We start from the raw sequence: 25,542 nt of genomic DNA, 5'->3' as shown, positions 1-25,542 counted from the left end.
TGGCAGAACTACCTACACACCGAATTTAGGCACAAGCTCTTCTTTCAGCTGCCTAAAGTGTAGGTCTGGCTCCCTGCTTAAAGGGCAGCCGCAGGTGTGTGTATACTGCTCTTCTGCTTGAAGAGATCAGCCCTTTTCAGCTCTGTAAATGAGATTGCTCAGTAGCATTTAGTTACTGGGCCAGATTCGGCAATTCGGGATTACTGAGATCCAAGGAAACACCTAGATTAAACACAATCAAATATTCAAGCAGTGGTGCTTCTGACATCTTTAACATTTTGAGGAGGTATTAAGAAGGACGCGCATGTTGAAAGTTAAGTGAAAATGCCAGAATAAACCAGATGGCGTTGCTGTGAAAACAACTATCAAAGAGAACAGCATCTATATAGCATCTATATAAGAACTGCATCCCTAGTTACAAAGATGCAGACTCACGAGTTGTGACAATTATTTTTTTCCCACAAACACAACAAAGCCACTGTTGTTACAGCAGAAAAAGTCTTGAATACACATGTACAAAATCATAGTGATGGCTGAGATAGTGACAGTAAAGTTGGAAGGGTTGCTGTACGGTATTCGTGCCCCAGGCTGTAACTCTGGAGTTTTGCCCAGTCCTCAGAGTAGGTTAATAAGTTAATAACCACATGCCTCTCTAAATTGTCCTGAAGCGTGTAGAACATTTTATGTTCCACCTTCAGAAATCTCGTTCCGAGTTTCAACACTTGTTTTCCTCTATTATACAATTCCATCTTCCAGGAACGATTTCGCAAGGTCAGAGTGCTCTTGCACTCTCTCACGCCTCCCTTCTCAATAGGCTTTTGACTGTGTGCTCAGACCTGAAGGAGTTATTCCAGAAGGGGAACACAAAAGCCCTATAACTACGCAACATGCAGTACACTACCAGGTAGCACTTAAAAAATGACTTTGCAATATCACCCATGTTCTTTGCCATCTTTCATTAACCACGATTTTGATTGCTGCATCTCTATTTCTCCTCTCAAGATACATTCATGGTAAAGTTGTTTTAAAAAAAAAAAAACAGCCTAAATCATATAAGCCACAAGCTCCCAGTTTTGTCGGGGTTTTTTCAACTAATGGATCGCAATAAGGTTTCAGCTTTCTTTTGTTGATATGCATATAGATATCATTTGATGATACATGTTTTCTTGTTTAATATGGGTCTTTAGATCAAGTGCAGAATATTTATTGTAACTTTGTAGACCACAGATGAAATCTTTGAAATTCAAAGATCCTTCAGGTGTACCAGAGAAAAGCAGGCTTCATTGAAAAAGCAACAGCCAGGAACATTTAAAATGAACCATTTATTAAATCAAACTGTTATTTTAACATTTACTTAAGTTACACAGCATGTTTAAGTCAAAAGATTTCACAAGGAAAAAAAAAATTTAACGTCTATTATGCAGGCAAAAGTAGTACCACACAATATGTACCTGGAAGGGAAGAAGGGAAGGGGAATCTCTAAACATTCAAATAAGGCCATAATTATTTAAAAACAACAATAAAACAATAATAAAAACCCCCAAAGATCCATTTTCCTTTCAGTGTGTTCAGTGCTGCTAACTATATGTACTTTCAGTGTACAGATGTAATCGAGGCAGTGATATCTTGATCGCTAGGTTTAATGTTTTAAAACACTATCAGCAGTGGAATAAGGCTCATTAGTACATACAGCTGCCCTCGGAATGTCAATCTCAGTTGCCTTCATTAACTTAAAATTCACAAAGTGCACAGTTAAGATATGCCAAAAAATTGAAACTGCTACTCTACCAACAGCTGCCCATGCTTAATACTTAGTGGTCAATTGGAACAAAGTATGTTCTTTCAGAAAAGATGTGTAAGAAAAGCCACTGTAAAACATTTAGTTTCAAAGATGCACTAGGAGCTTTTTGTAAACTGAAAAGTAGAAAAACATGGATTAATTATGTAAAGAAAAGAATACAAAAACCACTAGAAATGACCATCAAACTTTCAAAGAACAAGCACCACAATGGACATTAGCATTCGATTTTGCAGTGTACAGCAATGTAATAATTTTACTCTAACCAATCCACTTCATCAAATTCTGAATCGTCTTCTGAATCACTGTATTCCACAGCAATGCGACGAGAAAGTATAGTAGCAACATCATTCTCAATGCGCTCATGCTTAGCTTCTTGTTCACGTTGCTCTTCAACTTTGCGTAGCTGAATACCTACAGAACATCAAACCACAACCACATTACTCTCCTTCATCTTTACACTAAGTATTTAGCTCATGATTCACAAAATGTTGTGCAAGCAAAAATGAAGGCTAAGGACACTGTCCTCCTCAGAGAGAAGTTCTCTGTCAAGTTTTTAAAGAGAGGAATGTCAGAATTGCAGGGGCAGACTAGAACATCAGTCTTTCTACCATCATGTCCTGCTTCTGATTTCCCATTAAAAACACACCCACATTTTTTAGTACCACTGTAAGAAATTAAGCCATTTTACTATTTGCATTTCCAAACAATTTTTATACCGTCTCTTCATGGTCTCAATTAAAAGTTAGAACTACTTGACTACCATAACAAGATAGAATTTCTTGTAACTCATTTTTGATCATGTAATTGATTTGTTTCGGGATAAAGTATTACTTAAAGATCAAACACAAAAGATAAATTACACATACCGATAGTATGAGAAAATTAAATCCAGTAACTTAGTTAAAAACATGACTGAGATTATATATTTTGGTTTTATACTCACAACAGCACAGACTGACACAGTCTAAATACGACCTACATCCTGTACTTAATACTTTCCATTGCTGACTGACAGGCAGCACAAGCACAGGTCCTTAGTGGAATTTAGGCTGTGGTAACTTGAGCCTTTGTTTCTTGTGCAAGACTTGGTCAAAAGCATTTTCAGGAATCACCTAAACTATACCAGCAGGATCTCCTTAATTAATTTTTTTGCTGACATTCTCTACTAGTGTTGATGTACCACTGTTGTACTCAACTGCTGTTGATACTTCTTCAGAGTCAATGATGTTATCAATTCATATGCATATTGATGCTTTAAAAATATTTTGAAATAGTCTTATATCCTATCGACTGATATTACAGTACCATACAGATTCTGTACTGTGTTGTAAGTGCAGGGGAAAACCAGAAGAATGTAACACTCAAAACATTTGAGAAAGATTAACTATTCAAAGATACCATACTGTCAAAACAGCAGCACTCAGAGCGCAGTGGGGATTTCTCCAGCCAAAGGCACGTAAGCTGAAAGGTACAGCTTGTACGTACAGCTCCTCACTAGGTCATCAGGAAAACGCTGCCCTGCACCTCTGCCATCCCCGTGCACTCTGCCAGTGGGGCACCTTGCAATGTAAAGACTGCTCCACTACTGAGTTGAGGCTTGTCAAGATCAGACACGTAACAGCTTTAAGTCTTAAGCGACGATTTTTGAATGTCATTTATACGTTGTTGCAATACACGGGTATATGATCAAAATTCCAATGCCCATTGATGTGTTCTGCTTTCATCTAACGGTCTGTGAAAAACAGTGTTTCTGTCTTCTACACAATCTTTAGGTTATCAGAAATAGCTGTATTTTCAGGTAAACAGAAACAAAGAGATAATCTCCACAGATCTTCTATAAACACTTGTACTTTTTAAAAAATAAATCTAAGTTCCACAAGGAACAAGTTTTGCCATCCAAACTAAACATCTGATTACAAATTGAAAAAAAAATCTGTCAACTTGGAAATGCACATACTGTAGAGAACAGAAAGCAGAAACAGACTTAAGATGCATTCCTCTAAACTAACTTCTTACACATATGCAATATTCCATCTCTCAAAGCTAATGCAGATTTAGCAAGTTTCCATGACCATTCTTTTGCCAAACATTACCTTTCCGTATTGCTTCCAGCAGAACGCTTCTAGCATCACTGATTACAGGAAGAGTTGAAGGATGGCGTTTGGGTTCAGGAGCAGGAATCACTTGGGATGGTGGAGATGGAGGCATTAGCGGGGCATGAGGGGCAGGGACAATGGTTGTGGGAGGAGGGTGCAGAACAGGAGGAGGGTGAGAAAGGGCTGCAACTGTGACAGGAGAGGAGGGTCGAATGCCAGGAGGGGGCAAGGGAGGAGGTGGGGGTGGTGGAGGAAGTCCCTGTACTTCAGCTTGTGGAGGAACTGGGTGAACGGGAACAGCTTCGCACACTTGGGCAGCTCTAGTGACGGGAGGAGAGGGTTGTGCTAGGGGAGGAGCAATTGGAGGTGGAGCTGGATGTAGGACTCCAGGAGCTATCTGGAGAGGAGCTGGTGGAGGTGGCACAGCCGGGGCCTGCAGAGCAGCTGTGGGAGGGGGTGGGGGCGGTGGAACGGGGGGCGGAGGAGTGGAAGTCATTGCAGCTCTTAATGATGAAGTTGACAAAGCAGATGGAAGAGGTGGTGGTGGTGGTGGAGGAGGAGTGGGGCTCACAAACACTGGTGTTCTGCCTGTTGCTGGTGACTGAGGACGATTTTCCACCAAGCCAGTAGTAGAACTGCAACATCAAATAACAGGACAAAGTTATTAGAGCTGGAGAGTGGAAAAAATAGTAATAGATTCATTTCTGCAACTTAAGAATATTGAACGCTGGGCATTGAAGAGCATTATGTACTATGATGATTTCACGTTATTCATACCTCATGTACAAGGAAATCTAATTCTCAGTATGGAGTATGCATCAGTCTTCCAACAGACCTTTGCTCAAATTCAGCTATTAACCGAGTTTATGCTCTTATACAAACCTGTATCTTTATCAAAGGTTTCCCATACTAGTATAATTCTTCCCTCCCATCCCTAAGTAAATCTAAATTATTTTTCCGAAGTAAAGGAACTAGCGGTTGATTAACTGCTTCGATTCACAGAACTTTAAAAACAAAACAAAACAGTATAAGCAATGAGGATGAGTTACATTTGAAATACGTATTTAAGGTTTGATGACAAGGTGAGTGAGGCTAATATCAAAGGTCATAAATTCTATGTACAGAGATGTATATTTATATGCTAGATACTCATTATAATACAACGAATAGGCCAACTGAAGAAAACAAAAGGGAACAATAAAATTATTTTCCTGGAAGACCATTAGAGGATTTCTTTAAGCTGCTGTGGGAAATTAATCTAAAGATTTCTGTGTATAAACTCCTGAACAGCAAAAAGACATTCTTTTCAAGAGACTAACATCTTGCTGATGTGACAAGCATCTGAATTAACTGTCCTCTATTCCAATTTGTATGTACCTGACCATAAAGTTAAGATTTTGGGTATAAAACAACAAGGGAGTGAAAACCAGAGCCTCCCTCTAGAAAACGCTCTAAGTATGTATCCAGTTCTGGAAAGACACAGAGAAACAGAAAATAAAAACACTTGGGGGAATTTAAAAAAAAAAAAGCATCTGCAATTTAACAGATGTGATGAATATATAGTTTCGACAGCTGACTGTCTTACTGTGATATATTCTTCTTTTTGTGTAAGCTGAAACACAGCTCAGTAGTACAAATTTCAGATTTCCAAATTTCTAGAATTCCAAAGCTAAATCCTGAGATTCCAACCTCTTTCACAGAATATTTTCCATACAGTTTTTTGTCTTGCCATTTAACTCAGACGGCGACATACTCACAATATTAATGGCAAGGTGAGACCTGTCTGCACAATGGCACCCTACGGGGTTTAGATTCCAACCCTTATCTCCAACTCTGGTGTGGCTCTGCAGCTGCAGGCACGTCAAGGCTGTGGACTGACATAGCCCCTAGGATGTGTGTACTGCCTGGGCTGCACGCAAATAATGGTAACGGACTATTAGGAGGACGGTGGAAAACTAAAACTCTCCAATAAACCTGCATGTGGCTTGACCACTTCGTACCTAACACAAGGAGGCACAGGTTTCACTTCTCCTGCTCCATGCATTGGAGGTGGCGGTGGTGGTTCATGTGGTCTGACCAACACTCGCTCCTCAGCTCTGTTCAGAAGTTCAGACATCTGGCTATAGGGCAATGCAGAAAGCGAATATGATCCATCCATATGGTCCACATATGCTTGAGATCTGTAGAAAAATAGTGAAAAATGATCCAACGTAAGCTTTAGTAAAAGTAAGTATTAGTGCCCTCAGCTAATGTTCTATACTTCAGTTTGATTTCTGAATTCAAGTATCTTCTCTGCATCACTGCTGCATATTGTACTTCATGGCTTATTAATAATTTATCGCACCTTCCATGCCATTGCTTCTAGCAGCTCAAGGGTTTCATGCTTTTTACAGGTATATCAGACGATTTCTACAGTATGTGTGTGATCTTAGTGTTTATTAGTTACATTATTTTGAGCTAAGTAAATGTAGCAATACAATCAGAAGTACACATACACCAGACATTATACTCAGTAATTGTTTCTGCTCTTCAATCCCTACATATATGCAACCATATTCTTTTATAACATTCATGAAACATCCATTGATGTTAGAATGGTAGAATTTACAACTGAGTAATTTAGCTGAACTTTTGTCAGAGGACTTATATTCCAGTACAGAGAACCGACTACTTTAGACCTAATACTTTGCAGCTATACAACAGATATAAGGAAAATAACCTAAATATCTACTATTGAATAGTAGCAGTAAATAAAGATAACTACAGTTTAAAATTATTCACCTTCCTTATTAATAACAACTTAAGGCACACCTTAAGGACCTGATCAGTTAGGAAATTTGAATTAACTACTCAATTAAAGATTTTTAAAAATTTCTCTATACATTCAGAGGAAAAGTGTTTGCAGAAAACTTTCCAACAAGTAAAGCAGTACTCTACGTCTTCCACACACTGTCAGCACTGTGGTATCTAACCTATTAAATTCTTCGGGGGTGAAATATACTCTGTTATTCTAAAGCACGATGTGCTCTGCACACGTAGTGCTCCCAAGCACTACAGCATTATTCATAATTGCATTACTGGTACTGAGATAATCAAGGTTTAGGCCAGGGTCCTGGATACAAAAGAAGTCCTGGAACAAGCGTGTCTAATGTGGAATCTGCTGTACAACACAACGGAAGGACGGCAGGAAAGCAGATGTTTCTGCCAACGACTTGATACAGCAGTTTACAAAGATAAGATACTATAAAGTTTTTCCCAGAAAAATGCTAATCACCATAACTTGAGTTGTATCCCACGGACTGAAATGCACCAAGACCATTTTTACTTTCAGAATCCAGAAAGTTAAGTTTTCTACCTACAGACTTTTCCATTTTTCAGACAGAAGACACCATCTCCTAGAGTTGTTATAATTATCCACTGTCACTATTACATTTGTTTGAAGGCCTTACATAGCTAAACAAAATACTCTCGTATGGTGCCCTTGGCCAGTGAAGGATGGGGAAAAAAATCTAAGTGTATTTTGGAGGGCAATGAATGCTTTTTAATTAAAAGAAGACAAAACAAACAACCTCCCAAAAGTGCACCACCGAACCCCCGAACACTAGTTAGTTGTCAGCCCTCTTTCCTATCCTCTCAGCTGGATTTGCACAAACACCAGAAGCGTAAACACAGCAGGTGTTTACCATGTGAAATGCTACTTTTAGCCACCAGCAAATACATGCTGTGAAATGAGAATCTAACAGGTTAGATTTTGTAATAGACTATAACCAGAAACATCAATCAAATCTTGGATTTGCTCAAGAGTAAAGAGAAGCTCAGTGATCTCATCTGAGTTCCAAGGGGACATTTGCTCACATCACACCCACCATAGAGTCTTGGCAGTGTCTGCTGAAGAAAAATCAAGAGACTGGAATAATAGGGATTTTGTAGGTCAAGACTGGAATGAAGTGACACACCTGGGTGCAAGCTTACAACCGTGACACTACACCTGCTTCAAATTGCAGACGACAACACATCCTCAAGGATACACACTACTTTTAAAAATAACAAGATAACTACTTCTTTAAGGACACGCTGACTAAGTATTTTAAAACTGAGTTTTGATTGAGCTGAATCAATGATTTCCAGTGCATTTCAAGAAGAGCAGTAGCATCTCATCATTTACCGTTTCTCAAGCATGTGCACTATGTAGCATGAATATCTGTACTTAATAAAGGACTGAAAAAAGAAAAAGAAACCTTGATTCAAAATGTGAAGCTGGGCCATTAGCAACTTCAATGTGCTTATGTAAGAGGTTAGCATCATCTTCTGCGAGCTCCGGACCTTGGGCTAACTTCTGCCACTCTCTCCGTCTGTCATGAGGTGCCCTTGGCACTTTTTCTGGTTCATGAGGGCGATCTAGATTTTTCTGCTGTAGGAGAGTTGTGCAAACAAAACTGACAACTAAGAAAGTGTTTTTTTAATTAGTTGCATTTAAACATCAGCCACAAAATAACGAAAAAACAATCCCAATTCAAGTGCAAGAAAAATTTACTTTCAGTCTAAATATGTTTGGTAACCAAAAAGACTTGAAAGAGGCAGAAACTTCAGTCTAGTGGATAATTAGCTGAATAATACAGAGGAAAATAACTGTATAAGTAGCTTTTTATTTAAGTCTGAAATGAAATTATGAATCTGACACATATTTACTGTCTCTATGTATGAAATATACAGAATAATGGTGAAACAAAAAAGTAGCATTACCTTTGCAAAAGTTTAATTTTAAGAAAATATAAACAAAGTGCTCTATTCCTACTAATTGCTTTCTAGTTTAGAGTAAACATATCTATTAGAATGTCATTCAAGCTTTCGCACCTGTAAGCTTGTCAGAATTTTGTATTATAAGAAAGTGTTCCAGTAAAATTCTTTATTCTTGCTGTATTCTTCCTTTTTTTCTCTTTTTTGAGTCATTGCTAGAAGACTTATAAGTTTTGGCAAACCTGCTGTTAGTTACATTAAGACAGCATGAAAGCTCTAGGCCCTTCTATATTATTTTTCATTATTATTATTAAATATTTATTTGTTAAAGCTAATGGAATTGAATGAATGCAAGTAGTTGTAGTTGAATGAAGATGATTCTGTAAAGTTTGGATTGTTATTTATTGCATAGCCAAAAAAGTACCATATCTGCACGTAAACAGTTTCCAGGAAAAAACAACCAGAAGCTATATAAAGCTAACATGTATACCTTTTGCTTCCTCTTTTCTTTTCTTTTGTCCTCGGTGTCCTGCAACATTTTTTCCTTCCACAGATCAAAGAAGTATGAAGGATTGGTATAAAACTTCAAACCCTCTTTTCCATCATCCCTGAAATACAATGATGCAAATAGGGTATACTATTTATTTAACAACACACGAATCCAAACATTAAGGCAAAGGAAAGGCATATTAAGGAACACCTAGCATCTCAGACTCTGGAATATTTTACTGAAGAACATTAAAAAAATGAACATTGACCTCCTGTGCCATCATTCTTTACTGTCTTTCCTTGTATTCCAGGTCCTGAATTTAGAAAAGTAACCTTAACATAAACTATAGATAAAAAAAAAAGAGTATCATAATTCAGAGAACTCCCATTCCAATGACTCAAATCTTGCTTTTAAAATAATGAGCAAATTTGTGCAGCTGCTCGTGTTCAACTACTGATTCAAACTGACTTTGGGACAGCAAATAACATTCATTTCCATTAAAGACCTTTCTTTCTACATACTTAACTGCTTATTTTCTTCACTTCGCATCTAAGAGCATTACACAGTTTAATAAATACAGAAAATAAAAATGGCTTCTTCTTACCATTTTTACAGTGGGGTAATATTTGAGTAAAGTGGAGTAAAATTTTAATGCTTATAAGGTCGTCTGCCACTTCTATTCCTCCAGCAGCTTCACAGTGTGGCTCCTTAAATATCGAAGCGCTACTCAACACGAGCAAGATGCCTGGACATAGCATCTCTATTACATAAAATAAGCTCGAAATTGATTTTGATTAATTTCATTTTACTAACCTGTAAGGGGTGAGAATGTTAAGTGGAGGAGGCTGTTCACAAATGTCATAAGTTTCTTGCAATGGAATAGGCAGAGTTTTGCGGTCAAACAGCTGTTGATCTTGAATTGTGGAACTCCGGAAAGCTTTCCTCATTGTAATGTCCTGCAGTGACACTGAAAGGGGATATTGCCAGTTAAAAAAAACACCGATGACAGCTTATTTGGATTAATCTGGAATTGCTTAGCGTTGGTTAGAATATAAATATTAAGCATTACTACTAGTATCTTATGCATTTTACAGCAAATATAAATTCATCTAGCAGTACTGCCACAGCAAGATATTGTCAGATTATGTGAAAAACATGCTTGTAATGTTCTAGCACATTATCCTCTATTTAGCTTCACAGGAAATTTTTGCTCACCTTGATAGATATCAGAACTCTGTCTTTCCAAATCAGTTCAACAAATTGCTTACTATAGCTATAAAATATCATTCTGTAGTTCAGGAGTACCTAATAACATTTACCAAGTCCATTTCACAATCCTTTCGGTACCAAAAAATTACTCTCTTATCTTGAGGTATAGGTTTTACCTTTATACTATCAGCAAGCCAAACTTTGCATTCCTTGCGTGTAGGCAGCAGCTCCACTGAAGGCCCACTGAGATGCCAAACCAGCAAATCACTTAAGCTTATCACAGAATCACAGAAAGGTTTGGGTTGGAAGGGACCTTAAAGATCATTGAGTTCCAACCCCCCTGCCATGGGCAGGGACACCTCCCACTAGACCAGGTTGCTCAAAGCCCCATCCAACCTGGCCTTGAACACTTCCAGGGATGGGGCACCCACAACTTCTCTGGGCAACCTGTTCCAGTGTCTCACCACCCTTAGACAAAAGAATTTCTTCCTAATATCTAACCTAAATCTCCCCTCTTCCAGTTTGAAGCAATTACCCCTCGTCCTATCACTACATGCCCTTGTAAAAGGTCCCTCTCCAGCCTTCTTATAGGCGCCCTTCAGATACTGGAAAGCTGCTATAAAGTCTCCCTGGAGCCTTCTCTTCTCCAGACTGAACAACTCCAACTCTCTTAGCCTGTCTTCATGGGAGAGGTGGTCCAGCGCTCGGATCAACCTCATGGCCCTCCTCTGGACCTGCTCCAACAGGTCTGTGTCTTTCCTGTGTTGGGGGCCCCAGAGCTGGAAGCAATACTCCAGGTGGGGTCTCACAAGAGTGGAGCAGGAGGGACAGAATCCCCTCCCTCGACCTGCTGGCCACACTTCTTTTGATGCAGCCCAGGCTGTGGTTGGCTTTCTGGGTTGTGAGCACACATTTTAGGTGGGGTCTCACAAGAGTGGAGCAGGAGGGACAGAATCCCCTCCCTCGACCTGCTGGCCACACTTCTTTTGATGCAGCCCAGGCTGTGGTTGGCTTTCTGGGTTGTGAGCACACATTTTCAGGTCATGCTGAGCTTCTCATCAACCAACACCCCCAAGTCCTTCTCCTCTGAATCCATTCCCTGCCGAGCCTGTATTTGTGCTTGGGATTGACCTGACCCAGGTGCAGGACCCCTCTGGATGGCATCCCTTCCCTCCAGCATGTTGACTGCTCCACACAGCTTAGTGTCATCAGCAAACTTGCTGAGGGTGCATTCAGTCCTACTGTCCATATTACCAACAGAGATGTTAAACAGCACTGGCCTCCATACCGACCCCTGAGGAACACCACTTGTCACTGGTCACCACTTGGACATCAAGCTGTTGACCACAACTCTCTGAGTGCGGCCATCCAGCCAATTCCTTATCCACCGAGTGGTCCATCTGTCAAATCCATGTCTCTCCAGTGTAAAGACAAGGATGTCGTGCGGGACAGTGTCAAATGCTTTGCACAAGTCCAGGTAGATGATGTTAGTTGCTCTTCCCATATCCACCAAAGCTGTAACACCATTGTAGAAGGCCACCAAATTTGTCAGACATGATTTGCCTTCAGTGAAACTGTGTTGGCTGTCACCGATCACCTCCTTATTTTCTATGTGCCTTAGTACAGTTCCCAGGAGGATCTGCTCCATGATCTTGCCAGGCATGGAGGTGAGACTGACTGGCCTGTAGGTCCCCGGATCTTCCGTTTTTCCCTTTTTAAAAATGAGGGTTATGTTTCCCCTTTTCCACTCAGTGGGAACTTCACCAGACTGCCATGAATTCTCAAATATGATGGACAGTGGCTTAGCAACTTCAGTTTCCTCAGGACCCATGGATGCATCTCATCAGGTGCCATGGACTTGTGCACCTTCAGGTTCCTTAGATGGTCTTGAACCTGGTCGTCTCCTACAGTGGGAGGTTCTTCATTCTCCCAGTCCCTCCCTTTGCCTTCTGTGACAGGCAGTGTGGCTAGAGCACTTGCTGGTGAAGACTGAGGCAAAAAAGTCATTAAGTACCTCAGCTCTCTCCATCTCCCAGGTAACCAGGTCTCCTGTTTCCTTCTGGAGAGGGCCCACATCTTCCCCAGTCCTCCTTTTATCACTGATGTACCTACAGAATCTTTTCTTCTTGCCCTTTATGTCCCTGGCCAGATTTAATTCTACCAGGGCTTTAGCTTTCTTACCCTGATCCCTGGCTGCTTGGAAAATTTCTCTGTATTCCTCCCAGGCTACCTGTCCTTCCTTCCTTCCTTCTACCCTCTCTAGGCTTCCTTTTTGAGTTTGAGTTTGTCCAAGAGCTCCTTGCTGATCCATGCAGGCCTCCTGGTGGTTTTGCTTGACTTCCTCTTTGTTGGGATGCATTGCTCCTGAGCTTGGAGGAAGTGATCCTCGAATATTAACCAGCTTGGGCACCTCTTCCCTCCAGGGCTTTACCCCATGGTGCTCTACCAAGCAGATCCCTGAAGAGGCCAAAGTTTGCTCTCCTGAAGTCCAGGGTACTGAGCTTGCTGTGCTCCCTGCTCACTGCCCTAAGGATCTTGAAGTCCGCCATTTCATGGTCACTGCAGCCAAGGCTGCCCTTGAGCTTCACATTCCTCACTAGCCCCTCCTTGTTGGCAAGAACAAGGTCCAGCATAGCACCTCGTTGGCTCCTCTATCACTTAGAGAAGGAAGTTATCATCAATACATTCCAGGAACCTCCTGCACTGCTTATGCCCTGCTGTGCTGTACCTCCAACAGATATCAGGGTGGTTGAAGTCCCGCATGAGGACCAGGACTTGTGAACGTGAGGCTGCTCTTATCTGTCTACAGAGGGCCTCTTTCGCTCCATCATCCTGGTCAGGTGGCCTGTAGTAGACACCCATTGTAATGTCACCTATCCCTGCCTTCCTTTTAATCGTGACACATAAGCTCTTGGTCAGCTCCTCATCCATCCCCAGGTGGTGCTCCATGCACTCCAGCTGGCCACTGAGAGTGACACCCCCTCCTCATTCTCCCCTAGCTGTCCTTCATAAAAAGCCTGTATTCTTCCATTCCAGCACTCCAGTCATAGGCGCCATCCCACCAGGTCTCCCTGCTGCCAATAAGATCATAGCCCTGCAGGTGTTCACACGTGTCTAACTCCTCTTGTTTGTTCCCCACCCTATGTGTGTTTGCACAGAGGCATTTAAGTTGGGCCCCTGATGAAGCTAACTTACTGGCTGGAGTTCATTTGTGCTGCACTCCAGGTGCTCTCCTGCTGACCTGTTATCCTCCTCCAGGCTCTGGGCATCTACTGCTGGCACTGGCACCAAACTGGTAGGAATGGGATGGATTAAGGTTCCCCTCCCCCAGCAGCTCTAGTTTAAAGCCATGAGCTTTATGAGCTTGGCACGCCTTAGACTGAAGACGCTTTTCCCCTTCTCTGACAGACGGATGCCATCAATCTTGTTTCTCAAAGCAAGTCCCATGTTCTAAGTAGCCAAACGCCTGGCTGTGGCACCAGTCCTGTAAACATTTGTTGACTCACCAGATTCAACTGGTCCTTTCAAACCCCTTCCCTTTGACTGGGAGGATTGATGAAAAAACTACCTGTGCTCCAGAGTTCTTTACTGCTGCTCCCAGGGCTCTGTAATCCTTCTTGATACTCCTCAGACTGCTCCTGGTGGTATCACTGGTGCCCACGTGAAACAACAGCAGCAGATAATAGCCAGTGGACCGTACGAGGCTTGGTAGTCTCTCAGTGACACCCTTGATATGAGCTCTCGGTAAGTAGCACACCTCTCTAGAGAGTGCATCAGGTCAGCAAATGGATGCCTCCGTACCCTCCAGAAGAGAGTTGCCTACTATTATTACCCATCGCTTTTTCTTAGTTGCATTAGTTGTTATACGGGGAGCAGATTGGGCTGCCATACTCAGCTCCAACATGTCTCTTGATGTGACTGGTCTTTCCTTTTCAGCCTGTGGATCAGTGAAGTGGTTCTGCAAGGGCATCTCGGGCTTTGGGGGAAGTCTCTTCCTCCTGCTGGTCCTTGCTGCTGCAAGCTTCCTTTCTTCTACATTATTGGCCCACTTCCCCTCTGTGTGTGCCCGGGGGGAAATTTTGTGTTTGGCTGTGGGTCCACTGCAGATTCACTTGGAACCAGCTGTCTTATGCTTACGCTTATCAGCATATCTTACGCTACTGGTATCAGTGAGTTTTAATGGGAGGTGATACCATGTTCCAACACATGAAACTAGTAAAATATTTTTTAATCAGACTGTGTAATCAAGATGAGACTTCTCTGTTTAATTCAGGTGAGATACCTTGAGTTTTTAAGCACAGTAGTTTGGAATAATCAAGAATCTTTATGTAAGATTCAAAGGAAAATAACACTAGGTGAACACAACAGATTAAACAGCAATTTGAAATACATTGACTTACTGCTGTTAAAGCTTATATATCTTTTCCTATTCCACAATCATTAAAATTTAGAAAAAGATTCATGGAAAAGCGACCACAACTGATGAAACTTGCACTTTTAATTCTGGAAACAGCGTACCTCTTCAGTCTCCTATTTCTCTACCTCCCTGATCTTCAGTTACTACATCTGTGAAGTCCAGGTGTGTCTCAAGACTAATCTTGCAGCCAGTGTCAGACTTTCACTAACTAAAGCAGCAGCCCTTTTCACTGGTTTGGGCTTTTTTAAAAATCACAAACAATAATGAAAACAGACAGTTTTAAGACATACTAGCAGAGAGTATTTTCAGCACGTGCATTTTATGTATAAACAATTCTGTTTGTTTTATACAAACAGGTTGATAGTAATGCCTCTTTACTCAAAATGAGAGGAGCACGCACCCCCATCACTAGGGCCTTCAGCAACATTTTTTTAAAAGAGTGCATCTATTTAAGCTGAAAGCTGCATTTTACTCTGGTGAATGTGACACAGATAAATGTATGTACGTACATACATACATACACACACACTTAGAGCTAGATTTCTATTGTATGATCACAAAGGGGCAGAAGGCAGAATTTTTTCCAGAGGGCTTGAACATTCCTGGAATGTTCTATCTTCTTACCGAAGCGTATCAGCAGCATCCTTTGTGAGGCTAAAGATGGGATTTATTTGATTTTCAGTTTGGCTTTTGAAGCTTATTATAGTTGGCAAGGCTGTGTGTTCCTAGAGAAGTTTCCTCCTTTTTACCCTTAGGTTCTATTTCATTACAGTGTCTTTTATTCATTTTAATACCTTTAATTAGCTGTTCAGAAGCCTTTTTAAGTGTGTGAAAGAAGTATTATAATGTATGAATGTCAGCTAGGAGTCTCAATTTCTGCAGGTATTTTTGCACTCATAAATGATTATGTATATTTTGTACCTGTCATGAAGTACAGGTTATTATTTGCTGGCAAAAGTTCACAATTAAAAGAACTGGGGTTTACCTCATCTAAAAACTTAGTCTTAGATTCTTTTATATGTCAGCTGTTTTTCCTTTGGGTTGTTGGTTTTACAGATCTCACCAAATGTACTTGTTCAGTGTTATTTGTCAATCCTTCAGGTCCTTAAACTGTCTGTCACTTATTGGAGACTATGCCAACAAAAAAAAAAGTTAGTATACTTCTCTTTATATATATACTCTCTATACTGTGTCCATTCTGAAGGCAGTGAAGTAAATTAATTAATTCCAATACAGTTCTTTGTTTTACTATTAAAATGCTCACAGACTATGTGACACCGTATTATTGAGACGTACATTGTTCTATAAACTCTTTATTAGCATTCCTTAATTTTTTGAGTGAGCAAGTATAGCCGACCTAATTAATAATCTCAATCTGCTTATTTAAGTCTCCACTTTTTGTAAATGTGTACTGGGGATAACACACCTGAGGATAATCAATCAATCCCCCAATAATAAGTGTAGATTACTTTCTCTCTAAAACTAAGCTACATAGTAAAGGTCTTCACAGAAAACATACATTGTGGAATTTCAAACAGCTAACAGCATTTCCCGCACTGATGTCTAATGACCAGCATTCACTGAAAAGCATGCCATTATTCGAAACAACTGACTATATTAGGACAACATTACTGAGGAAATTAAAGGATGTGGCACACAAGATACTGAGAACCATGACATTGATATAACTCGCCTATAGACAGGGATCAGGTAAATCCCATGTTGCAAGCACAGCGTAAGCCTGGGCTGTGCACAGTTTGGCTTCCAAAGCCATTTGTTTAGCTTGCCAGCTGGCTAAGAAGCAGAAGCCCTGTGTGGCTTGCCACCTCAGGGGGAGAAAATACGTGAAAACCTGGCTGGTCATCCAGCCACTTAGCTTTGGCTGACTGACAAACTGGCACAGCAAGAGGACAGGTCAAACAAATTGGGTGTATGAATTCAGGTGTGAGAAGAGACGAGAGACTGAAGAACGAACTGGAAATGCTGCAGGGATTTGACTTGATGCTGATAAGTTCAAGCTTCCAGTTGCCTAATTCCTAACTATCACCAAAACCTTCCTATAGCCTAAGATCCTAAATTTCATATGGATACATTTTCCTGAAAGTCCATCTGCTACACCACTTGTATTTACTGCAATGAACAAAAAATGTGGTATTAAAGAAATTCCCTAAATGTTGAGATGTTCACAATTTAAGTTTAACATTCATTCAACAATCTGAACAAATGCTAGTTTATCTTTACTGTGTCTGTTGTTTGGATTGTACAAAAAGACCTATCGTATCAGCCAGTCTAACCTTGTGTACACCACAATATTTTCTGCATAATTAAAAAATACCTCTGTCAGAAAGCTAAACTACCAACCTTTTGTACATTTAGTTTTGAAAAAGAGATGTCAGTCCATTTTTATTTGTAATCAACAGTGAAACGGGGCGGAAAAAGGTATTTAAATTGCACTCTAATAAGATATAATAACTGGGTTTCTTTGGGGCTGAAATAAATAAAATAACACATCAGTAATATACACACATAATAACATTTTACCTCCTGTTAAGCCTCTCATTAAACTTTAATCCCCAATTTGTAGTAAAAGTCAGGTATGGAGCACATCAGCATACTGACAGAACCTACTTTTACATTTCAAAGATATTAAATATTACATTTTATTTTACCTCACCAGAAGTAAAAAACCTGTTACTAGATTTTTTCATTCCTTTAAACTGACTCCAACGTACAATTTATTAAGAGGTTCTAGGCCAAAAAATACCATTCTCCTAAAGGTGGTAAATAAATAAATAATATATATTCCTTTTAAAAGCTTTCTCTCTCAACACTTTCTGCAGAATTTCATCCTGACAACCTTTCAGACCGTGAACTCTTGAATGCCACAGCTATGACCCCTTGCAGAACTGAATGACTATGGGAAATTATATACAAATCAGCGGACTCAGCTGCCCACAATTCCCCTTCTCTGTTCAAAATCTGACAGAGCGATTTGAAAAGTGCAGGGAAGAAAGAATGACAATATAAAATGAACAACATAGTAATAAGATTCCAGTTAAAGGTAGGCAATTGAGGGGGGTTGAAAATTCTCTTCAGATAAAGATTTATGTGATTCAGTTCTTCAAGAAGCTGCAATCTTCACATGTGATTTCTACTTTATATATATATATATATTATTTTTTTTTAAAAATTAATATCCACTTCAACAATGCCTACAACACACACATATTACGTTTTTCTGCCATCAGAATATTTCTGACTTGTCACTGCAGGTTTAACAGTTGCTAAGCAGATGGATGACTTCTCCAGAACAGAAACTACTGTCTTTTGGACTTGTCCCCAATACAAAAAAATCAAATTTTCTGAAATACTGATTTAAAAAAATCCAAACCAGCTCAAGCACTGTTTGGTTAGAGAATGTATGTAGCTCAACTACTACAAGGTAAAGAAAGAGAAGATGTAATTGTTAGAGCAATCAAGTTAAGAGGAGTCAGAAGCTGCTTTAAACGCAATGTGTAGAACCAGGGAGCCTCAAGCAGCCCATTCGGGAAGATGTAAATCACCCAGCTGCATCAAGCAGCAGATCTGCTGGTGAGTCTCAACAAAACTGCCACATTATTTAGCAAATGACATTTTGTCCAGATCCCTCTTTTTATATACAAAATACAAATTATGCAATATCATGACTTTACCGTTGAACTATTAAGCCTTGGACATACTAATTTAAAACTGATTTACTTACTAAATAACCCATAAATTGAATTGAGGACTAAGATAATTGGAAGAAAAAGCATAGAAAGCAGTTGGAGCTCAGCCCATCTGTGCAGGTCTTTGAGAAGTAGATGCACTCAAATCCAACTTTCATTAAGTGGAGATGTGTCAGGAAAATTGACCTGCTATACAATTTAACAATCTTTTTCTTTGACTTTGGGGGTTAAAATTCTTATGAATGAACTGACAACAGTGTTATTCTCCACATTAACATACTACATGTGGAGGTCATGACCCAATTTTCATTTGCTCCCCGTTCTTAACTTTGATTACATTTATACTTAAGTCACCAAATTCCTCTTCATAGGCTAGAGACGATAAGCGAGCTGCCCCTTAAAATGGGATTCGCTACCCTTTCCTTCTAAGTCTCAAAATGGGCTGGGTATCCTAATTTGAAAGTTGACCGAGTCTCCCATCTTCAGAAGAACACAGACCACAATTAGTTGTCAAGCTTTTTAGGTATATCCCCACCAGATGCCACCATTTTGCCTATAGCAAACCCTTAAGTCTCTCTTTAGCATAAAACCAGCAAAACTCCTGAACTGCTGTCCTTTTTATGACAAGGCAGTATTTCTAGAATGCTTAGAAAAAACCAAGCACATGTATTCAAAGCCAGAAACCTACAGAATTACAATTCACAACATTGATTCGTTTCCTGAAGTATGTCAGGCTGCTCACCCGTAGCACTTCTGCCATTAAGATTTTTAGGTTGCTTCTCCCAGTTGTAACAGATATGCTGTAGAAATCAAGAGTCTGATACACTGCCTTTGAGATTAAAATCTCTCCAGTTTGAGATTTAAATAGAATTAGGCAGTTCATATTAAAGAACCACTAAATCAATAACAAAATACGCAGATAAACTCTTAGTTTATGAATTCTCTTTCTGCCACGATACCATTTATTTGAGTGATACACAACTATTTTCTAATACTTCATTACACTGTACATCAGAGCTGTACTGTGTGCCAGCATTGCAAAAAAGAACAACATAAAAGCTAAAATGAATATTCTTTTAAAAACTGTCAGATTTCTACAGATATGAAATTATTTACCTGTAGTAGTAGTTAGCTTAATGGCACAAATAAATTCAGAAGAACTTGGTAAATTAACAAAAATTGATTATTATACTTACAAAATTTGCGTATATATGGAGTTAGTAATGTTTTTTATAAAGTAAATACTGAAATTAAAAATGGTTGCAAAGAAACTATACTCTTCAGTTTTATTTTCTGACCTATGAGAACATCTTATACTGCAGGACTACTGAAACTGTCAACCTTAGTTCAAGTCCATAGCAAAAATGTGTTTTCCCAGCCCTAAAAAGACCCCAGATATGATAACTCTTGAATACATATAGGCTAGTTTCCCATACAATTGAAAAAAAGTTCAGTTTACTGCAGGAAAGCAGAGGATTTCTTTTTGTCTTTATGCAAGTTTAGTATTTTTCTGAGGGGAAAAAAAACCCCATGTATGTAAAAAGAAGAAAGTATGCAAAAAAAAATTACAATATGAAATTAATAATTCTGTGAAATCAAGAATTAGAAAACAGTGTAATAATTCAAACCAAATCAAGTTCATAGCAGTTCTTCTGTGACAGAAAGATTGTGCACCAGGAGATAGCTCCCTCAGGACACAGTCCTAACCTTGGTTTCATTTGTTTTATTCTTTCCCAGAGATATTGTAATAATTAAAAATGAGAAAACATACAAACCATTAAAAAAATTCAGAGCTTTTTATTCCTTTGACTCTACCAGAAACACCTTGTCAAGTATCTGTACTTTGTTCTGTGAATCTTCACTTGGGCTGTTTTTGTTCATACCACTTAGCTTAAAATGAATCTTAATTTATTCCTCTTGTGTAATAGCATGGGCCCAAAGGAAGACATTAAATCTCCCATTACTGCCTGCTGGCAAAGAACTAGCAAATGAGATTCATTTTACAAGTATAGCCCAATTTACACACGCTGCTAGCCAAGCAGAAGTACTGAAATTTGCTTAATTCTTGCACAGAGGGTTAAGAAAGGCAAGAAAGGTAAATCCAAATGTTTTCCCCACACTTTCATGAGTTAACATCCTCCAGCTATTTTAGCCCAGATAAGGACTAAACCAAAACTATTTGTTATGAATTTCTAAATTTCAAGCCCAAAACAGAATACTGAAGGAGAAACAGTTTCCACATCTCTAATTTTTAAGGAAATATAATATTGAATTTCCTCTCATCTCCTTTGTCCTCATCTGGTGACTCATTCTGGGCAGATGTTTGTGAATAAGGATCACTGGGTATGGCTGAAGGACTGAATATTCTTAGGTTAATAAAAATAGTCATTTAATAGTTCCTGACACTGAGGACTGCATGTGTTCCTCTGAAGTACTAGCAGTCTCTGCTATTCCATGGCATGAGAGACAAATCCAGGGTATCAGATTTGAATCACACTTAGTAACTCTGGACTTGATCAAGTAGACTTCTTTTCAGCCCTGTTTTCTTTAATTGTGGTGTCTGTCCTTTTCATTGGCTATACAGTTTAGCAAATGCTCCAGTATACACAGTACTGTGAAAAGATATTGATCTGGTGCATTTGGGACTACACACTATTTTAAAATATTTCTAGCAATTCTCTAATGTCAAATAGTTATGGGTATTTAGTACTGAAACCTACAGCCAAACTTGTCAAAGGCCATTTACACATGAAAGTACAATTTTGCATCTTGCTATCCTGTAACATCCTTAGATGCTTTTACTCAATGACTTAAAATGGTCGCTCCATTTTCCTGAAATGTGAATGGCTGCCATACTAGATATGCCACAGCAACGTATACCCCACTCTGATTTTAACCAAAAACTAGGCTGTCAAGGGTAAACGCAGCAATGACATTAACACTCTGGAGTATTACAGCTCTTACAAGATTACAACTGCTGACAATTTGTTACTGTACACAGAAAGGATTTTTGTCATTACCCAATCATAGTAAACATAGTATTTTATTGGAAAAAAAGGTGTGTGTGTATGATTTATGCTCAGTTGTCAAGAGTCTTGGAAAATCCCATTAATGTAAGAATTCCCCTAGGCAAGTCACGATTTTGTGGAAAATCTGCTACTAGCTGTGAACAGCTGTCTTTCGAAACCTGCTCTAAAACTGATGTCACACAAAGTACAGAATCAAAACTTCCTTAGCTTATTTTGCTATTAGTGAAATTTTGACATCGCTAACTAAACACAGCCTGAAGACCGTGCTTCTGGGTTTGACGTTTCATTTTTCCTGAATGACACACAACTATTATACCCAGACATTCAGAACTGAAACCGCTTTCTATAATTTAAAATCGGACCCCACAAGCAATCTGAAGTTATTTTTCATGACAGGATGATGTTGCTCTACTCTCTAGGTCTTAGCCGAATAGTCTAGAACACCCTAAAACTGTTTGGCGTTACAAGACCTTTCACAGTTTCACCTGTAACCAACAGATATCCAGAAAGGCAGAAAAGCTTCATGGCATTTGCATATCAGGTGGTCATTGCTCCTCTAGTCATCACAAAGTGTATGCATCATTTAAATCCTATATAAATTCTGTCTTATAGGCATGAGCCATACCCTATTGACTTTTGGAAGTACTTTTTTTCTCAGTGCTAACCAATATTTATAGTACTCAAAGCTATTTAGGAAGAATCCAAGGAGATATATAGTGTCAATAAACGGAGCTATACAACTATAACTTCATACAGAATGTAAGATGGTAACAAGTCAAATGCAAAACCCCTACTTGGACAAATGATTACGTCTCATGGGAATTACTAGCAAGGTTAAAAAAAGGGTGAAGACTTATCTCTAAGCATTCACATACTACTTTTAATACTATTAACACGAATACACAATACTACTGAAGTTACACATACACCTGTAGCAGTTTTTGTATAAGTTCATTGGTAACAGTACTGTTCAGTTACCATGAAAATGTTGAGCTCAGAAGGCTGCTTGAGGCTATCAAAGAAACCTGTAGCAGAAATAGAAATGGATCTCTCTCTCATGATGCTTTGCTCTGTGTTCTTATAAATATAATTTAAACTGTTAATATTTCCATCTCATATATCAATGGTGTCTGAGTGACAAAATAAGAAATCTTCAATGCAGGAGTTAACTTACATTCCTCTTCCTTTGGATCGAGCTGTGTAACACTGACAGATAAGCGATCTACACGTTCTTGTAAGGAGTTGACTCTGAATGAGAAACTGTGTGCTTCATTGAAAAGTTCACCAAATATATCTTCAGCATATTTACCTGAAATAAGAAAAAAAATAATCAAGCATATCATAAAACAGTCAAATGAGTTTGCCTTGAAAAAGATTTCTGTTTTAAGAAAGTAAACCTAAGATGCATCAGTATCACTTGTAACAACCTGTACCTACTGAGGTCATTAAGAATGCTTCAGAAAAGTAAATAAAAGCTAAATACTTCATTTGTAATTTATTTATCAGAAATAAAATTATTTAAGACATAACAGGACAGATATTTGGCTAGTATAAATTGATTTAACTATGCTGATATGCAAGGAACTAGACTCTTTAGTTTCCTGGGTATGTATAAAAGGATGATATCCAGCATCTTAAGTTATTCCTGTATGAGCAATAACTATTCTCTCCAAGTGAAATTTATCTCAACATTTCTCAAAATGAAGTACAGTTCCCATTTCTACTGTTTGGAGGACCTGTCAAAAATGGAAGAGCAGATATTTACATCTATGTTAGTTAGAGCCAGCCTATTCAAAAATACATAATAAAATAATAATATAATAGTATCATAAAATAATCCCTCTACTTTGAAGGATCAAAATTCTAGCAACTAATTTATATTGAAATAAAATAAGACTGTCGTTTGTTCACTTCAATGGGCATCACACATTCAGCTCAAAAGAGCAGGAGATTCAGGTATCATGAGAAAAGGATCAGTAACGAGTCTCTCTTCTACAGATGGAGTATTCCATATAGTGCTTCTACTGCATCCTGGACTCAACCTGAGTAGTCTGCCAATGCCACGGAAAAAAACCCCACCAGACTGCCTAGCAAAATTTGTAGCCACATTTCTGAAATACTACATGATAGCTTTTAAAACTTTCCACCATACTGTGCATATGTAATTTCTGTGCAGTTTGTGCACTTACATTGATTTTCGGAAGTATAAATCTCACAAATTTCTAAATACCTGGTTTGCACACAGTTCTGACAGGTACAAAAGGAAAGGATAGTTACGAAAACTTTGCCTTTGGTGCACAATAAATCCGGAAGTATACATAAAAATGAGGACACTTTTAAATAGACATCAAAAGGACAAAAATTAAATCCCTACAGGTAGTGTGGAAACTACTTAAAGATACTGTGTGGTTAGCACAAGGCCAGCACATACAATTTATTAAGATGCAGGTAATGGCAATAGAAAACCAGCATGACTATAAACAGCAGAATATAAAAGGAGGTATCAGAAGAACTGTACAGATGAAGAAAATAGAAAGGATCATAAATTCTGGCATATTAAACATAAAACCCCAAAATCTAGCCTGAGGAACAACTACTAAACTAATAATAAATATTTCTTCAAAGACACGAGTAGCAGGAAAGCCTGCCAGGGAGTCTGTAGAGCCAACTGGTAATGAAGGTATAAAGGAGTATTCAGAGAAGACAAGATCACTGCATACAAGTTAAATTAACACTTTCCACTGGTGTTCAGTGAAAGGAACAAGAGAGATCCTCATGCATTCTTTGTGGGACGCTCAAAGAGACCGAAGTAACTATACAAAAATTACAAAACTAAATCGACAAAATTACCAGTAAAATATTGGTAACATTTTTAAATCTCCGTAATACATGCTGAAAGGTGGCAAGAACAACAGTAAGGTTCAAAATTTTTTCATGGAGCATCCTGAGAGCTATAGGCCTGTAAGCCTGACATCCAGACAAATTAGTATAAATCATTATGAAGAACTGTATTAGCTGACACGTGGATGATTTGTTGGAGAAGAGAAAACATAACTTTTGTACAGTGAAATCTCTTGTGGTGGATTGACCCTGGCTGGATGCCAGGTGCCTACCAAGCTGCTCTATCTCTCCACCTCCTCAGCTGGACAAGGGGAGAAAAAATATGACAACAGGCTTGTGGGTCAAGATAAGGACAGGGAGATCACTCACCAAGTACCATCATGGGCAGAGATCAGACTTGACTTGGGGAAATTAATTTAATCTGCTGCAAATCAAAAGTCAGAGTAGGGTAATGAGAAATAAAACACCTTCCCCCAACCCTTTCCTTCTTCATGGGCTCAACTTCACTCCTGATTTCTCTACCTCCTTCCCCCAAGTGGCGCAGGGGGATGGGGAATGGGGGTTGTGGTCAGTTCATCACACGTCTTCTCTGCCACTCCTTCCTCCTCACACGCTTCCCCTGCTCCAGCATGGGGTCCCTCCCATGACAGACAGTCCTCCATGAACTTCTCCAGTGTGGATCCTTCCCATAGGCTGCAGTTCTTCACAAACTGCTCCAGCGAGGGTCCTCTCCACAAGGTGCAGTCCTTCAGGAACAGACTGCTCCAGCGTGGGTCCCTCATGGAGTCACAAGTCCTGCCAGCAGACCTGCTCCAGCGTGGGCTCCTCTCTCCATGGGTCCACAGGTCCTGCCAGGAGCCTGCTCCAGTGCAGCCTGCCCATGGGGTCACAGCTTCCTTCAGGCACATCCACCTGCTCTGGCGTGGGAGCCTCCACAGGCTGCAGGTGGATATTGGCCCCACTATGGATGTCCATGGACTGCAGGGGAACAGCCTGCCTTACCATGGTCTTTATCGTGGGCTGCAGGGGAATCTCTGCTCCAGCACCTGGAGCACTTCCTACCCCTCTTTCTTCACCGACCTTGGTGTTTGCAGAGTTGTTTCTCTCCCATATTCTCACTCCTCTCCTGTGGCTGCTGTTGTGCAGCAGTTTTCCCCCAGCCCTCTTAAATACGTTACCACAGAGGTGCTACCACCATCGCTGATGGGCTCAGCC

The 25,542-nt window shown here is 39.5% G+C and overlaps 1 protein-coding gene across 1 annotated transcript in view; it reads right to left on the bottom strand.

Moving 5' to 3' along the window:
* Positions 1 to 1,303: 1,303 nt before the first annotated feature.
* Positions 1,304 to 25,542, bottom strand: part of WASF1 (WAS protein family, member 1) — a 34,165-nt gene continuing 9,926 nt past the window's right edge. The window contains exons 2-8 of the mRNA XM_009893618.1: positions 22,661 to 22,795; positions 9,938 to 10,091; positions 9,125 to 9,242; positions 8,136 to 8,308; positions 5,898 to 6,077; positions 3,895 to 4,532; positions 1,304 to 2,212 (exon numbers count right to left, since the gene is read on the bottom strand). Coding sequence (XP_009891920.1) covers positions 2,055 to 2,212; positions 3,895 to 4,532; positions 5,898 to 6,077; positions 8,136 to 8,308; positions 9,125 to 9,242; positions 9,938 to 10,091; positions 22,661 to 22,795 — 1,556 coding nt within the window. The 3' untranslated portion in view covers positions 1,304 to 2,054. The remainder of the gene's footprint in view (positions 2,213 to 3,894; positions 4,533 to 5,897; positions 6,078 to 8,135; positions 8,309 to 9,124; positions 9,243 to 9,937; positions 10,092 to 22,660; positions 22,796 to 25,542) is intronic.

This window comes from Charadrius vociferus, unplaced genomic scaffold, assembly GCF_000708025.1.
Source record: "Charadrius vociferus isolate BGI_N301 unplaced genomic scaffold, ASM70802v2 scaffold359, whole genome shotgun sequence".
Classification (NCBI taxonomy): domain Eukaryota; kingdom Metazoa; phylum Chordata; class Aves; order Charadriiformes; family Charadriidae; genus Charadrius; species Charadrius vociferus.
The sequence above is the reverse complement of the archived record's forward strand: the minus strand, read 5'-3'. Positions and strand labels throughout refer to the sequence as shown.